The sequence below is a fragment of the Anomalospiza imberbis genome, chromosome 2, assembly GCF_031753505.1.
Source record: "Anomalospiza imberbis isolate Cuckoo-Finch-1a 21T00152 chromosome 2, ASM3175350v1, whole genome shotgun sequence".
Taxonomy (NCBI): Eukaryota; Metazoa; Chordata; class Aves; order Passeriformes; family Viduidae; genus Anomalospiza; species Anomalospiza imberbis.
Window position 1 is genome coordinate 73,805,511 of NC_089682.1, and position 17,836 is coordinate 73,823,346.

General features: G+C 45.6%; 1 protein-coding gene across 4 annotated transcripts in view; it reads right to left on the bottom strand.

Annotated features, from left to right (window-relative positions):
• MYO7A (myosin VIIA) overlaps positions 1 to 17,836 on the bottom strand; it is a 63,381-nt gene that overhangs the window by 20,486 nt on the left and 25,059 nt on the right. For 3 of the 4 annotated variants that reach the window (XM_068181710.1, XM_068181709.1, XM_068181708.1), the window contains 13 exons: positions 13,191 to 13,328; positions 10,960 to 11,118; positions 10,520 to 10,612; positions 9,085 to 9,179; positions 7,910 to 7,994; positions 6,820 to 7,038; positions 6,558 to 6,665; positions 5,797 to 6,006; positions 5,041 to 5,244; positions 4,088 to 4,264; positions 2,333 to 2,422; positions 984 to 1,111; positions 326 to 452 (listed from right to left, as the gene is read on the bottom strand). In XM_068181710.1, coding sequence (XP_068037811.1) covers positions 326 to 452; positions 984 to 1,111; positions 2,333 to 2,422; positions 4,088 to 4,264; positions 5,041 to 5,244; positions 5,797 to 6,006; positions 6,558 to 6,665; positions 6,820 to 7,038; positions 7,910 to 7,994; positions 9,085 to 9,179; positions 10,520 to 10,612; positions 10,960 to 11,118; positions 13,191 to 13,328 — 1,833 coding nt within the window. Of the gene's footprint in view, positions 1 to 325; positions 453 to 983; positions 1,112 to 2,164; positions 2,247 to 2,332; positions 2,423 to 4,087; positions 4,265 to 5,040; positions 5,245 to 5,796; positions 6,007 to 6,557; positions 6,666 to 6,819; positions 7,039 to 7,909; positions 7,995 to 9,084; positions 9,180 to 10,519; positions 10,613 to 10,959; positions 11,119 to 13,190; positions 13,329 to 17,836 lie in introns of those variants that run through there. The other variant, XM_068181711.1, reaches the window with a different exon arrangement.

Sequence of the window (17,836 nt, forward strand, 5' to 3'; positions counted from 1 at the left end):
AGTCACTTAATCACTTCTTCACACATCTACATGCAGAAGACATAATATAATTTGGTTGTCTACATTACCTTTAGAGTCACAGGAAAGTCAACCTTTTGGTTGTCTACATTACCTTTAGAGTCACACTCAGGAGTGACTCATCTGATTGACATTAGACACTGAACTTGGGATGATGAACAATTTCCTAAGGAACTCTGCCATCTTCATTTCTGGCAAAGACTGGGATTCCCTCTACTGTGAAACCCAGGAGAAAAGCTGGTCCCATGAGTGGAAAAGAAAATGTATTAGTAGATAATTCATTAAACAAATGTCATATACAATTTACCTTCACAAACTTCTCAGAAGGAGCAAAACATCCCACACAAAGGGACATCAGTATCCAACCCCTAGCATGGCTGCTTTTGGATGGGTTCTGAGTCAACTGCTTGCAGATTTGACAGTAGATTTCATCCCTACAATAGGAATTTTTAAAATTTTAAAGTTAAAAAATAAAAAAAGAGGAATTATTCAACATTAATTTCTATTACTAAACATAAACACATAAATTGGTTAAACCAGAGATGTGCAAGTGGCCTTCATTTGACACTTTCCAATTTTTGAATGCTTCATTTAGCAGCTGAAATGAGTTTGAGTTTTTCATTAGCAGACCATTAAAAATATTCACACAAACAAAAGAGATGGAATAGTCAAATGGAAAACAGAGTAGTGAGGAACAAGACTGAATATTTAAAAGAACAATGCAGTGTCATTAAGACTTTCAGAAATGTTTGAATCTGTTTGCATGGTCTTTCCACTGGGCCTGATATGGACAGTAAGGAGCATGATCCAGCCCGGCCTGCATTATACAATAACCATAAAAATTATGAAACGGGAGCTTTGTAAAGCTGCAGATAATATCAAACTTGTTTGAATAGCTCAAGAAAAGCTCAAGGAAGAAGGAATGGAAAGAATGGCATGTTCATGCCTTTGTTTTGATTTCTAACCTTAAGGCTGGCCTGAGGATGCCATTACCAATAATGAAATGAAGCTTCTCCAGGTTGGAAGTGGGTCGGTCTTCGAGCATGCTATTACCCTGCAGCGTAGACTCACCATCGTGAAGTCTCTTTGTCACCTGCCAACCAGACATATTGGTCTCTTTCAGGACATCCAGTTATTGTGCCCCCCCCACCCCCATCCCAAGTGTGTGGTGCTCCCCGAAGAGGACTCCTCCACCAGCCAGGAGGGCTCTCAGAAGTTCTTCCATCTAGGATTTTAACAGCAATGGGAGGGTTTGACTGTGTTGGCTTTAATATTGTATGGGTGATATTAAAAATGGTCCTGTCTAGTCACACTTCCACCTGCTTGGTCCTTTCCCAGGGTTTCTACAATGGCACCCCCTTGCATCCCAGCTCTGAGCTGGTCCTGCTGCTGGGAGAGGGCCACCAAGGGTCTTTGGGATAAACCATCTAATTACCAAGGAGGACCTGTCCCTTTAATCGAATCATATTAAAATAATCATCAGTGTTTTTTCTGGCAAAATGGACCCATTCCCCATGCTAATGATGCAGCTGCAACTGCATAAGCATGGTGCTGTTTGTGAAAACAAGGATGGCATTGGTCTGCCTAGCAGCTCACTGTCTCACTAGTCAACCCCATCTCCCTTTAGAGAGATGGACATTTCTAGAGCATCTTCAGAGTCAATTAGGGTGAGCTGGATTGGACCCTGTTTCTCCCCACTGACCCCTAAGGGAATATCTCACAGAGCAATCTTCATGCTCTCAAGCAGCTGTAGCCAGGTAAGATGGTGCCTGCTCTTGAAATGGGTAGCCTATCAATTGTTTCCATCACCCCCACCTGGAAGATTTATCATTCCTAACTCTTTTGAGATGGCATTTCTCAAAAGCTCTCAGCTTGGGGTAACTGCTCCCATGGGGAGTTTTGTCCCTGGCGCTGGAGTGGAGCAGAGGATGGGTGAGTGCTGTTGGAGACCCCACCTCTGCTATCTACGGGCAGGAAACTAAAAGCAGGGATAACAATCAGACCATCACAGAGTGGTAAGAGGTATCAGCAGCTGGATGGAAGGCTGTGAAAGAGGGGAGGGAAGGTGCTGGATGGATGGAGAACAGGAGCCGAGGGGAGGCCGGCGCGAGGTGCAGAATGACTCAAGGAGACACGGGAAGCCAACCTTTCCCCTTAAACACTCCTTAAATCTTTCAGGCAGAGAGACAGGTAGCGCCAAACCCAGAGGAGGGCTGGTTCTATGTTGTCTAGGGAAAAGCAGAAGAGAGTCAGAGAGGGCTGCAGACAATCCAACGGCACTTGTGCTGCCAGGCGGCCAAGCGTCTCCCCTCACCTCCTCCGTCAGTTTGGATTTCTTCTTGAGCGTTAAGGAGACCAGTTTGTGCCGCACACTGTTCTTCTTGTGCCCATCAACATGAGTACTCTGCAAAGCAAGAGGAGAGGATGCAAAGTGGTGACATGCAAGTCCTGAACAAGTGCTCTCTCTGCCTCCCCTGGGCTCCTGCAAAAGACCATTAATCCTGAGCAGAGAGTGAGATGTTTCAGAGGCTGGTGGGAACCGGAAGTCTGGACCCATATTCCTGTGCCCCTTGATAACCCAGGGCTGGCTCTAAATTTTGTAGACACTCTCTAATCAGTAAGTGTCCCTCAGATCAAAATTATATATTGGGAACATATGAAAAAACTTATGTTGAATACATGGCTGCTTTGTGCTGAACCCAGGTCCACCCAGTTCTGCTGTATGACAGTGGAAATGAGATGAGCAAGACCACTCTCTGAGACAAGCCATTTGCACAGCAGGTTTTTAGCTGGAAGTCATCTAGCCAGGGATTCATGGACAGGTAGTTACCCACTGTGGTTTCATAACTTTTAACCAGGCCTGTGCTCTATCAGGTTTCCCAGAAGGACACCTTTGATGTGGCACAGCTCCAGGCACTGACTATCATCATCATCAAATTACTTGCTGGCTTTCTACTTTTATAGTTTCGGACCCAGTTAACCTCTACCCATTTAAACAGCTTTGAAAAGACCACGATTTCACACCCAAACAACACTTTAGAAGTCCTGCGGCTGGGACAGTTTATATCCATTATAAACATGAGCTGGTGCTGTAAACCTGGATTTGCATATCATTTTGCTCAGGCATCTTTTTGTACTGTGAAGAGATGATGTAAACACAGAGAAAAAGAACAGCTTAAATTTCGTTCTCTTCTATTACTACCTGATATCTCAGTTGGCCAAAATACGCCTTTTTGTAGTAAACAAACAAGAAATTATGGGCAGAAGGAATGAAAGGTGATTCTTGGTGTATATTTTCACAAAATCATGATCCTGAGACTACTCTCGTCAGGTAATTCACTAGAAGCACTGAATGGTATCATTATTTTAAGAACAAGGAGATTTGTTAATTTACCTCTGCAAATACTGCAGAGATTTGTCAAGGAAACTTCTTGAAAATTGAACAGTGGCATCTAGAAGATGGCAATAGCAGATTATATCTTGTCCTATTGAATAAAGCAATTGCCAAAAATGAAAATGTATCAGCACTCTGGACATTGATTTATCCAGAATAATGCTTTGTCTGGGAAGGATACTAAGATGAAGTCCTCCAGTGGCACATCCAGAAGGCACTCAGTATGCAAGAGGGATTTGGTTTTTAAATTTTTTTTTATTTCCACAGCTTAATCTCCTGGTAACTAATTACTTCCTGCTCCAAGATTAAGGGCACCTTTTTAATTTACTCTCTTCTGACTCAGGGCAGATCAAAAGGAAATCGCCAAATAAGAAACATAGGACATTGCATTCCCCCTCCCTGTACTTTAGCCCTGCAGGGTGGAGGAGAGAGCTCAAAGTACCATGAGAGATATCAGGGCACTTCCTTCACTGGGGAACACTCAGCTGGCAGACATTCAGTTCTCCCTGTGAGGAAGGGACAGGATCACAGGCAGTTCTCCCTTCACAGCATAAGTGCAAATAAAATCAACAAACTGATTGCCTGCAGCAAACCCCACAAGTTGTTTCTTTCCAACACACTTCAATATCCAACACCTAATAATAACAACATCTCTTTTGCACCCACAGCAGTTACCTCTCCTTCTCCCTGCAGAGCCTGTAGTTCTTTCTTATAGGTCTTTTTCCCAAGAGTCTCATAGATTTTTGTCATTACTGGTATCTTCTCACCACCATCACTCATGGCTGTGTGGTATTTCGGCTCAGGGAGGTCTCCCATGAAACGCAGGATAGTGATCCATACAGCAAGTGCCGCCTATGTGAAAGGAAAATTACGGCCCGTTAGCTCACACCAGGGCAGTGGAGGGGGTGGTCAAGCCATGCTGAATCCATCAGGATCCCCACTGTGGTATCATCTGCAGGAGATAAAATACTTCCCTATGCCACAGGTAACAGTTTTGCCTGCAGCACACATCCTCTCTGAATGCTGGGGCAGGCTGCTGGCTGGGACCACACATTCAGGCCCTGTGTTCATGCCACCATGAATGTGTTTTTGAACCCTACAAGGGGTTTGCTGCTTGACAGGAGATGCCAACCTTACCAAGGGGCAGGGACTGGCAGCTCCTAACCCACTGCAGAGGGGAAGAAGAACCACAGTGCAGGCAAGTTCATGGATAATGTAATATGTGTTATAGCCATGCAGGTTCAATCCATTTCTGCTCATGTACTGCTGGCTATGGGGCAAGCAGATGTTCTCTTCTAGCTCTGCACTGGTGTCTACAACAAGGTAAGAAGCAACTTTTATAGCTCCCTAGAAGCTTTACAAGTGGTACTGAAGCAACAATTTCCATTGCCCATTCCCTGAGCCCAGAGCACTTGATTGTCTTAACACCAAGGTACAGAGAGGGACCCTCCTCGCTAATGCTCCTTCCCACTGATACTCACTGTCTTACCAGCACTCAAAGCATACTGGTGGGACAGTGGCCATGGACACATGTGCAGCAGATAAGTGTATCCCAAAATGGGAACTTCTGGTGCCCTTTGGCTGGAGGGCTACCCAGGCTTGCTCCAACCCACCCAGCCCTGCCTCACCAACTGGTCTCCTTCATCTTCATGGTACAAGAGAGGCTGCTTGAGGGGCCGGCGGATGTATGTGTGCGTTGTTGTGCCCTGGAAATACGTGGCAGCAAACTTGGCAAATTTGTACTCTGAGAGGTCTTCCTCCTCCTCCTCAGGGAGAGGCAATGCTGCATCCAGGTCCTCTTCCTCCAGCTCCTTCTGGACTTGCTCAAGATCCTGTTTTGGAAGGAAATGTCAGACACTCAGCATGGCTTTGGATATCAAACTATCATTTCCCTTTGGGCCTGATTTTTCTGCCAGTCTGATTTCCATCCCAAAAGGAAAAGTCAGCTGGAGGAAAAACATGGAATATAGCTCTAGAGCCCATGCAAAGCCCAAGCTTTGAAGGACATGTCTGTACCCAGGAATGTCCCCAGAGCAGTAGAAGAAGCAACAAGCATGGCCCTACGCATAGCATGGGGAAAGGATGTCTAAGAGCTAAATGCCATAAGCTTTGATGAACCTAAAAGGGAAGATCTCAAAGGCCACAAGTCCTTGATGACCCTATAGTGATAGTGCTCTTCTCCATTTTGTAGTCCCAGGGAAAGCTGCCAGGCTGCCTGCCCATCTCTAGCCACAGCACAATAACCTCTGGGATCACACAGGAGAGCCTGGCCTTGAAGGAAGCATTCAGAGACACACTTTTTTATTACTGTACTCTTTCTTGATCTATTAATGTTTTGCTAATGCCTGTCATGGGACAGCCAGGCACCTGTACATCTCCAGTACCTCGAAGCCATTGGGTGCCTGTCCCTCCTGGCCAGGAAGGGAGGAGGTTGTCCCCAGGAATCCAAACATTTTGTCCACCATTTCTGAGTCATTCACTGGCTCATTGCGAGCTCTCTCCATTTTTTCTAAGAGCTCTTTCTTCCGACGTGCTTCCTCTTTCTCCTTTACTTCTCTCTCTGCATCTTCCCGTGCCAGCTGGGCCAGGCGTACCTGCAAAAGGAGAAGTGCCATGACTGAACTGCTCCTTCCAAAAAGCTGGCAGTAAATTCCACAGGGCCTGGCTTTATGAAGGCAGGCGGCCTGGTGCTTAGGGCACTATACCCGTGTCATAACTTGGAGCAAATCAGTGACATGTCCGTGTCTCAGTTTCTTAACCGCAGAAGGACAAAGCAATTAATTTTCCCCATTCCTTAGTGCCAGTTTAGGGGTGATGGTCCACGCACAGAAACTCTCACTGACCTAATTTTTTTTCTTTTATACAACAGCCCTGCATGCCCACACATACACAAAGTGTCCCAGTTCCCCCTTTATACAATAGCAAAAGTGAATAATAACAATAATCTCTGGCATTCTTGTGCAGCAAATCAGAAATTCTGGAGCAGACTCAAATGAATAGAGCACAGAGCACTTTAGAGAATTATATAAAAACCACTCAAGCGTGGCAGAAATCCCTTAGATATTTTTGTCATTGCCCCTCAAAGGAGCAAAACTACGTCCTGGAGAACAGAGAGAACCCCAGAAAGACATCAGTCTCCATGTACTTGGTGTTTCTTTTCTGCTTCTTCTTTGGCTTTCTTGGCACTCATCTCCTTTCGAAGTCGTTCCTCTTCTGCCAGCCGAAGTTTCTCTGCTTCCAGGCGTCGATAATACTGTGGGAATAAACAGAAGACCCTTTCTGAATAGGCATCTAATTACTTCCAGATTTTATTTTCTTTCCCTTAAAACTGGATCCCAAGAGCACATGACGCAGAAGCATGTATTTCTGCCCTCTCCTCATCTCTGTTTCTCCTCCATGGTACTTACTTCCCCCCGGAGGCGCTTGTAGAGCCTTCGGGCGATCATGCCCCGGGCGTAGGCCTGGATGGTGAGGACAGCCCAGAGGCGGTGGCGGAAAGCTCTACGGACCAGGTAGCCGCGGCATCGTGCCTGAAACTCGATGATCCGCCGGCGAGCCATATGGTACTGCTTGTGAAGCTTGCGGGACCGGTAAAGGGCCTGCAGCCTCAGGAAGCCAATCCGCATCTGCAAGAGGAAGCAGGATGAAACCACTCTGCCAGCCAGGGGCTCACTCACTGTAAGCAGATTTTCACTGCTAATCTCCTGCTTGCACGGCTGTAAAAAAGAGCCACCGAAATCAGTCCCCACGACAGCAAACCTTCTGTAGGGAGGTTCTCCAAGAGGGTGGAGAAATGAAGTGCTCTAGCCGCTGTATTGATTCAAAGCCCAGGAAAGACAGAAACAGTTTTTTCCCCACTGAGCCTTTGAGAGGCCTCAGGATGTCTGGTTTGCCTTCCTAAGGTAGCTGTAAGCCGTAAGGGTTGCTCCTATGGAGGTCCAGCATCTGCAAAACTCCTGCCTGACAGTCAAGGTGCTGTTTGATGGTAGCAAGCAGCATCCTAGCCAGCCTGGAAGTGGCTATTTCTATCAAGTTGAAGGCTTAAAAGATTATATTGAGATACTTTAGATCTTAACGGTCTTTCCAAAAGACCCTGCTGTTGGGTCAAAACCAGCTGGAACAAGGAGAGAAGAGGACTATGGACTGGGAGGGTAAGAAACCCAAATATGGTCCCACATGGAGATGGAATAAATTTTTTAGAGGAAGCTGCTCTTGAGTTTTCAGTCATCTAGAAACTAGGGGAAGACTTACAAAACCCAAAATGACCAGTTGGTGTAATGGACATATAAGTCACAGGGGAGAGGACAGCTAGAAGGCGGTCTCTTCAATGAGAGGACAAAGCAAAAGAGCAAACTTCCATTCATTGTTCCAACTGATGAAAGCCAACCTCACTACTTCAGACATTCAGTGGGACGCTTTGAACCAGGAAACCCTTTTATATATCCCATGTTAGAGAGGCAGGAAGGCAGAAGTGTGAGGAAGCACCCCTGTACTTACAGCACCATAGTTCTTCCTGCAGTTATGTCCACGCCAGTATCTCTGAATCATCAGGACTGAATTTCTCACTTTCAGGAAATTGGACCTACAAAAGCATTTCAATCATTTGCCTCTGTGGTTTGGCCACAAGTTATCATCATCTCCTGGCCCTCATTTCTTGGAGATTTGAAAATGAGTGTCCAGGTGGAACAAACACTGCATTTTGGCTTGAAAATGTCTCCTTCCCCAGCTTTCCTTGCTTTCATAAAAACATCTGTAGACACTCTCCCTGAGAGATCTCTGCAGGGAGATTATGCCACATTATGGAAATGGGAAGAACAGGAGATGATAGGAATTCCAGCCTAGCATCATCTTCTCACACCTAAAATCTCTTCCCTATTGTATTTCCCATTTCATTCTAGCACCTGAAAATGGATTGAATCCCACCCAAATGATCAAGAGCAAACCACACCAACACCATGCTGCTATCGCTATCTGCTCCTCCAGTCCTTCTCAGCCTCATCTGATTCTACCTGCAGACCACAATTGCATTGGGAGGCCTTGGGGGTCTCATCTCACTATGATCAGTGTGTGAAAGATTGATGACTTATTGAGCATGTGTCCTTTCTGCAAACCACAACCAGAGTCACAGCCATGGCTTGGACAATCAACTGTCCTTCCTCCATAGGTGAAGCTTGTCCTTGGCTGTGGCTCCCCCTCTTCATCCACGTGGTGCCATGAGCTACCTGTCCTCTTCCCATGTCTTGAAACTGGGTTGCAAAGGGAAGAGTTCTGAACCCCTTGAGCCTTGGGGAGAGCAACTGTAGTAGCAGTAGGTGACCCAGCATTCCCTCTGCAGTCTTGTGAGGATCTCCATAGATTGGAGTCTCAGCGTTGCCTTCAGCTAGCTCAGAGCCCACTGCTGCACTGTCATAGCAAACACCACATCCCCTGAAGATGGCACTGAACACGGACAGAGGGTCCTATTCTATCCAGGTTTGAGGCAGACAACACAGTTATCCGCTTGTTTCCTCTACTGTTTTACTCCAGTACTTGCTGCACCTGAGTGCCAACTCATCAGGGGTCCTCTCTGGTCATCTCGGCACCAAAGAAGTAATGCAGCCTCCAGGACCCACTTGCTGGATGAAGCATCCCACATAGCCCACCTCCCATTTGGCCATGGGGTTCATACCTACCTGTCTTTATACCCACGGACCACCTTCTGGATGAGGATGACCTTGTCTGTGATGGCCTTGTCTCTCTCAATCTCCAGCAGCATGTCGTGGTGGTCCTGTGGGATGAAGCAACACAGCACCAATGTCTCAAGCTCTCCCTCTGCCTGATATGTGGCCAGAGTGGGTGGTACAAGACCCTTCCCCAGGATAGTTGCTCAAAATAAACTCTGGGGTCATTTTACATCCGAAGTATTACCCCATCTACTCACTGGGGAAGTCCTAACATAAACCATAGTGATCTATCTTCATTCCCAAATGAACCAGGTCATCCAGAAGCTGCAAATGCAATATTTCACAGTCTGAAAACAACCAAATTACACTGCCCTTCCATGTATAGTTCCCTCCTAGTGCTCTCAACCATGGGAGCAGCTCCTAGGAGCACTGGAGAGGTTTGCAAAAAAACTACAGACTACCTGGGTCCCATCACTTCTTCCAGCCAAGACTGCAGTGCTTCCCTAACCTAAGGAAAAAAAAAGCTCCTCAAAACACTGAATATCCTTTGCCCTGAGGCTTTCAGATGCACCAATACAAGCTTTATTCTGATTCCTCCCAAGTTGTGTATGATGCAGCTTTCTTTCCCAGTCATGGCAAGCTGAGCCATGCCACACTGCGTGCAGCAGAGGCAGTTCCACATGTTTCCTGCTTTGTTCGACCTCCCGTGGCCCCTCAGGGCCTCCCAATTTCTCTGTTTCCTGTCCTGACAGCTGTGAAATCTTGATAACAGGCTCTGGAAAGAGCAACTAGTGGGAACAAGTTCTGGGGAAGAGATGGAGGTGTTTGTGCTGGCAGTGGGATTTGGGGGTGAATTTAGGTGTAAGCAGTCAGGGTTTATCATTGTGATTTTTGCTCAAGAGAAGACTCACCTTCCCAGAACAGCACAGGAATGGGTTTGTAAGGAAAGATGAGTGTGTATGGGGCTGCAGGGGACCTGCACTGTTGGACTGCTCTGTGTCAGCTGGACTGATGCAGAAAAGGAGACTGTAGGCATATCTTGGGTTGCAGAAGGATGTGCAGAAAGTAAAATGAGCCTGTTGTGCTCACGTCCCTCTCTCTGCAGGGCTCTGCATGGGCGTCCCTCCTTCTGCTGTACCTTTTGAGTGAAGGCAGGAGAGGAAGCTGAACAACTTAGCCCAGGAGGGAAAAGGCTGTGCACTGAATGCGACCACTTTTGTGTCTGTATGGATTTGTGAATGCATCAGTGCTGGCACCGTGTCAGGACTTCCTCCTGCTCCTAAACCAGCCCCAAATGTTCTGCCTTAAGCCAGGTTCTACCCACAGACATGCCAGCCCAGAGACCATGGAAAAGGGTCATGTCTTGTGATAGAAAGGAAATGGTAGGAGATGTCTCCTGAGGCAAGGATACAAGATGGCAGAGGGAATGTGGAGAACCACCCACCTTCAGAAATATCTTTGTCTTGCCAATCTGCCAGTCATCATCCTTCCCCAGCACTGCTTCAGCAATGCGCTGGCATGTCCCACGCAGGTCACCCTGACAGAAAAGGAGTAGGGATTCACCAGGACCAGACTCACCCATCACTCCTCCCAGGCCTAGTGTAAACCTTTTCTGGTGCCAAATCCTGCAGTTTTCTGCTAATGAGGTTCTTATGGTTTTACTGTCACTTTGTTTAAGATGAGTGAGATGGACAGACTGAATATGGCTACCTGTCCCAGCCAGCCCTGTAACCATTTTTCTTCACTTGGAAAGCCCAGAGCACCACTGTGACACCTGGGGATCAAATGCTGCACCATTGTTTTTGCAGAGGAGGCACACCCCATAAATATCTCTGGACATTGCCCAGCAGAGAGCACTCATTACCTGTGAAGAAGGATTCTCACCTGCTTGTATGCTGGCTTCACCCCAGGCATGAGCACCCGGTACCGGTCCACAAACTCCACAAAGGTGTAGCGGATGGGGTATCCAGCCCGCCGGATGCGGATGGTCTCCATCATCCCCGAGTACCTCAGCTGACGGACGCACAGCTCCCGATCAAACAGCTGGGGAGGTAATGGGACACGGGGGTTTGATTGCAAATATTTTAAAGGCTAGTTCATTGTACTTATGGGCAACTATGCACTCCTCCTCATGAGCCTGATGAGGCAGAGACTGCTGGAGACGGTTTTGATTTTCTTTGCATGGTTTTGTTATCTAATTCATCCCACGCCTTTCTCTTGGACTAACCAGAACAATACTCAGAAGCAGCAGCATGGAATGATATACAGACCCAGAGAACTCCAGCCAGCATCCCAATACAAACAATTTTTCCCCCCTAAAGCACATTTCAGAAGGAAGTAAAAGTTTTAGAATAACATAAAGTAATAAACAGTCAGGACTTTCCACTGACCTTTCACTTCCGCTATCCCATTTCCTATCACTATCAGTACGTTTTCCTTCAAAGGCAGGGACAGAAAATGATCTCTCAAACAATGTTCTCTTTTGCAGTCACCCTGCACAGCTCTGCGTGCCTTTATCTGGGATTTCTTTTCCTTTGGATTATTAAACCAAGGCCAAAATTAAATTTAGCAAGAAATCACATTTCATATCACACTGCAGTCTCTGATTCAGTGTCAGCTCACCCACTTATTTCTTTCATGGGGAGATTAATTTCTCTTTGTCTAATTCTTTCAAACTTGAAACCGTTTTCCTGTCCCACTGAAAATTTTGTAGACAAATAGGTTGAACAGAGACTTCTGGCTTAGCACTTGCAAGATCTGATGAAATACAGACTTCCTATGCAGGACACAAAATACCAGACTGAATTCCAGACATCCAGGTGTAAAAACAGCTCAGAACCAGGGCATTTAGAATAATTTGCTAACGTCAGTTCAGGATGTACACCTATTTTTCAACATCACTTATGTCCAAAAAGAAGGTCTTGTTCTAATTTCTGCTCAGATGATAACTACACATCAGACGTATTGTTAAATATTTACATGAAATATTCCATTAACAGGCTAATAGGTTTTTACTCTCACCAAAACCAGGATAAGAGCACAGTAAAATGATCTGAGAGACCCACCAAACCTTTTGCTCTGCATCATATTAGGTTCTGTGAACAGCAAATATAAGTTTCAAACAAACACTGCTTGTACATAACAGCCCTGCAATTCAGGATTTTATGCTTTTTTGCACTCAGCTTAGCTTTGCTAACAGACACTGACTTTAGATAAAGCTCCAGACCTGGCTAGATTATTTATTAAATAAAGCTCTTTCTTTCCAAGCAGTATCACTCTTAAGTTTGGTAAGCAGAAAACAATGATTGCTCACAGCATCAGTGTCTGATCCTGCAAGGTGCGGGGAGTGGGATCAGGGCATGCAGCATCCACCTTATCACCTGCCTTCTGCTGCAAAACCTGGAGTCCCTTCCATGAGCAGTTTGTGGTCAGGGGGATTCAGAGCCCTCTCCTCCCTTTTCATTTGGTCCCAAAAGTTTTCCCCCATAATGTTCATTGCTTTTGAAGCAAATCACTGTGAATTGGAGCAAGATAACTCCTCTCACGTTTCCTCTGTGCTATTTTGCCTCTTTTTTCCTCTGCTTTTAGAACCATGCTTTTGTAATTGGTGAAGAAAAAAAATAGGCAGTGGAAATAATCAAACAGGATTTAAAGTAAGGGAGATCCATTGTGAACAAAGATTTTCAGGAAAACACCCACGGGAAGATGATTTTTAGAAAGCACTGAACTCTGCCACAGAACTAAACCCATGGCTCAGCTGAAGTCTCTGGCAGGAAGGAGCCTACCCCCTATGGAAATGGAGAGGCATTTCCTATAGGATAAGGGGCAGCAGGGTGAATTCCTTGAGATCACCCTTGGGAAGAAAGGCAGGGTCAGGAGCTACCCCCTGCAAAACGTTTTGGGGTGCTGTTGGACTGCAAAGCAAGTGCCTGATTTTGCCAACCCTTTCGTGACCCTGTTGCTTGCACAAGAGGCTGTGGGTTGGTTTTCCATGCATGCAGGGTCAATCCTGACTCCACTGATGCCCAAAGGAGTTTTGCCAGTAGCTCCAGAGCAGAATGACTCCACAGGCAGTCCCGTACAAAAAGCAACCAGGAAAGAAAAGCAGGACTTACCATGGGTTTCTTGTACTCATTGGGCTTGATGCAGCGGACAAAAAAGGGCTGGCACACGCTGAGAGTCCTCATCAACAGCTCCAGGGAGCGCTTGAACTGGCTGCTGAGCGTCGGCGAGCGCTTCCTCGTCTCTGCTCCCTGCAAACCGCAGCGCAGCGCACTCAGGAAATGAAAGTATAACACTGACTTTCCCCTCTGGCCGCGTCCCCAGGAACCTTCTGCAACAGCCGGGGCTGGAGCGGGGAGTGAGGCCAGAGGTGGCTGAAAGTTGTGGCTGGAGAGGAGAAGGGCAGAGCCTGTGAACTGGCAATGGCCAGGCTCTGGCAGCCTATTCCATTTGGCTCTATGCAGGCAGGAAGAGTGCCATGATTTAATTTCTCCTGCTTGAACCTCCTTGTGTGACTGGAATACCCATCTTCCCTGTGCAGAGCCATGAGGAAGAACTGCCCATAAAAGCAAACAGCCTCTTCTGGGCCATCAAAATTCTCTGTATTACAGCTTAGGGCAGTGCACCTGCCCAGGGATGCTCCCAGGAGCAGTGTGAGCTTCCCTGTCCCCATGCATTGCAGCAAGGGCATGCCAAAGCCTCTGTCATGGCTCCTCGTGTCAGGCAGGGCTTCTCCTGCTCCCTGGAACAAGAACCAGAGACTCATTTAGGGTAAAAAAATAATCCAGGAGAATGCTTGCTGCAGGGTGACTCTGCAGTAGTTCCAGGAATTTCTGCTGAGATTCCTCAGCCTGTACTACTACAGATTCAAGTTGCTTTTAGAAAAGAATATTAACTAGACTAAATGAGGTGAGTATTTAGGGGGAATCGGGATGATTTGGAGTATTTTTCTTGGTTTAGCTCCCCTAGTTAAATTAATCCCCTACTCAATCTCTATTTTGGGGCAAGTGTTCCTAAAGGAGTATGAGTATGTTTCCCTTAATAGTCCCTTCTCCCTGCTCTGGGAAAACCTTGTTAAACCACCTCCAAATCAAGTCCCTAGCTCATTTCACGTTCCAGACACAATTACATGAGCTCATTACACATCAGTCACAGTGGTGCTGTGTGTCTAGAGGGATCAGGGAGCCTTTGTGGGGGCAGCAGGTAATGCTGGAGGAAGAGTTGGGCACCAGGAGGTAACTCCCTCTTAATTAGTAACAGGCTGAGCTTGTAACATGACCTGTGACATGACCTGATGGCCAGAGAATCCCCAAAGTGAGAATTCCAGCAGGATTTTAATGCATTTTCGCTTCCAATAACCTCTTATTTTCAGGTGGTCAAGCCACGTGTGGAGTCACAAAATCCTCATCTGCACTGGCCTTGCTGCTATGTTTTGCAGTGTTTATTTGCACATTTTTATTGCCGTATTTATTTCTACTTTTGCTAAAATCTTTACATGTGCTTCATCACATATCACTAATTACCTTTAATATTCCCACCCCTCAAAACTGAGGAATTCCACAGAATCACAGAATAATTTGGATCAGAAGGGATTACAAATTCCCTCTAGTCCAACTCCTTTGCCATGAACAGGGAGTTTATATAGCTCAGGTTGGATGTGATGTTGAGACAAACCCAATCAAGACAAACACAAAGTCATCATGGAATTCCAACAAGAGAAAACCCAGCTCATGCAAACACCACAAAAACCTGGTCTGCTTCCTAAGGAGAGCATGGGGGCCTACCAGCAATCTCTCCCAGCAAAATCCTCCCCAGAAGGACAAACTGCTTACAAATCTAGAGTAATTAATGGATACAGCTGCTACCTGCAGAGCACTGTAGAGTCTGATGCTCATATTTTGTTGCAGATTTTCTGAGGAAAAGGCTGTTTCAGCAAAAGTCCTGGTTTGAAAGGCTTTGATGAATGTTTTCTTATCACATTGCTAATTATGCACACGAGGTCACCTCCATGAGGTGGGGAAGGATAGCCACAGGGGTTAGAAGCAGCAACAGATGCAGGAGCAGGGCTGGCAGTCTGAAACAATTGCATGTTAGCCAAATTTTAGTCAGTTTGGGCTTGGCTGGGAGAGATAATTTTTAATCCAGGGTGTTAGGAAGGGAGCAAAACTTTGTACAAGGGTCTACAAAGGAACGGACAAGTGGTTTGCTCCCAGACAGCAAGAAATGCCTCTCCAGCTTGCTGGTGCCTTGCTTTCTTTCCTGCATGCATCCAGATCTGGCAAAAAGATGTGGTGCCATCTCCATTCTTACATCTGAGGGCTTTTTGCTGGGAGGGGTTGGAAGGAAGGGACAGTGACCAGAGAGCAGCTTGTCTTCCTGACCAAAATAGTCAGAGCGGTTTGGGCTCCCCCTGTCAAGACCACATCATCCCATTCAGGGATGACAATTCAGGGCCTGACATTTGTGCACAGACTCCTTTCAGTGGTGGGCACCACCCCTATGGGAACTTTTTGGGCTCTCAGATACACAATAAATACTCTGACAAGTGTTTTGCATCAGCTTCATCCTTCAGGATGGGTGACACCACTCAAGTAATTGTGGTTCCTTCTGCCTCACCTCAACCTCACCTCACCAGCTTGGAGAGAATCATACCTCTTCCCTTCAACAAAATGACTTCAAAAAAAAAGGAGTGGAGTAGCCTCTCAACACAGCCTAGCAAGGCACTGAATATACAGGATTTTCCGCAGAGGAGAAGCATTTAAGCTAAAATCAGACCCAGTCCCCATAGCCTGATGGAGAAAAGGCTAATACATTCTGCTTTTCCCTGGCCAGATACTTCCTAGCTTTCAAACTCTGAGACTGTAACATCTGTGGGACTCAGACTCTCTCTTCACTTGTGTTCATACAAAGCCCAGTAGAAGGGAGGATGAGACCTATGTAAAATGGGGAAGGATGAACAGGATTCACAGGTGCTATAGTCCAGACTGCAACACTCAACCTGTACTCAATATCAAAGGAGGAAAATACTCAAAAACAGAAGAGCAAAACAAGAAAAAGAAGATAATTAGATGATTTACAGAGAAGGAGCATGCAGAAGAGAGTTTAGAATGATGTGCAGACCTATTGCATGACATCTGGATATGCTTCAATTCTGCTTCTTTCTGCCATCTCAAGCCAGTCTGAACTTTGGAAGTGCAAACACATACATGGCTGTTTGCAGTAACACCAAGACAAAAGGCAAGAAGAATGGCTACTACAAGGACAAATGTCACTGAGCCAGAAATGTCAAAGGTTATTCCTTCTGTCTCATGCACCTTCTCCTCCTTGAAGGACAAGGCTGCTGATGCACCAGAAACACCATCAGGAGATGGCAGCCTGCTTCAGTGGAAATGCAGAAAGATTAAGTACTTGAGAAGAGCTAGGGAAGGAGGGTGAAGCATGTGCCACCAGCAATACTCTGGGGAAAGGTTCTGGACAAAGGACCATTCTCCCATCTCTCTAGGATTATATGGTCACTAAACTGAGCCATGCCAATGTGACATGCAGTTTCTGGGCAAAATGATGCTTTTTCTTTGTTATATTTTTATATGAAATGTCACTGGGGTGACCTTCAGGTGACCACTGAAAGATGAGGCCACCTCATTCTGCAGCATCATATAGTGAAGAGAGTCTTTCTCCTAAAGGCTGTGCAGTCCGGAAAGAAGTGCCATCCAATGTAAAGGTGACATGGGCTACATAAGAGTGCCAAGTATCACTATTTTAAACTACAAGCTTTTTGACATGCATATATATATATATATATATATATATATATATAAAATAATTAATTTTATATTTATATTTATATTTATATTTATATATATTTATATTTATATTTATATTTATATTTATATTTGAAAAATAATTTTTATCTTGGCTGTTCCACCTTTACCTCAATGTCTAACAAATATGAACAATTATTATTCATTAGAAAACCTACAAAACACAAAGTTTAGTTGTAAGATCATCTATGACAACAACAAAACTCCCATTTCTCTGTATCACCTGTTGACATCTTCAGAGGAAAAAACTGGTCTAAATATCTCTGACAGATTTTGCACGTTTGTCTCCTGGATTTAATCCTGCCATAGAATCACAGGATTATTAATGGTGTGGGTTGGAAGGGACCTTCAAGTTCATTTAGTTCCAACCCCAGTGCCATGGGCAGGGACACCTCCCATTAGACCAGGTCGCTCAGAGCCCCATTCAACCTGGCTTTGAACACTTCCAGGGATGGGGCATCCACAACTTCTCTGGGCAACCTGTACCAGTGCCTCACCATCCTCACAGGAACGAATTTCTTCCTAATACCTCAATTAAACATTTTCTCTTTCAGTTTAAAGCCATTCCCCTTGTCCAGTCACTCAAGGCCCTCTCCAGCTCTCTTGTATCCTAACTCAGGAAAGACTATTATTTTTGTTACAACTCTAGAGCAAGGCCCAGTGATATGTTCCAATTGAAACAACTTTAACCATGATACAGAGGGGAAGGAGTACACCCCTGGAATTAATGGCTTTCAGTCATTTTGGGTCAGATCCTCCTCATTGGAATTCCAAATCCAAACATCCAAGATAATGCAGAAGTAAAAAAGGATGAAATTCAGCCCCATGCAATGAGCTGAATTTTGAAAAGCAGATTAATCCTCTGGTTATCAAGGGGTTGTGGAAATGTGAGCAGAGTCACAAAGCTTATATAATTAAATTTTTAGCACACAGTATGC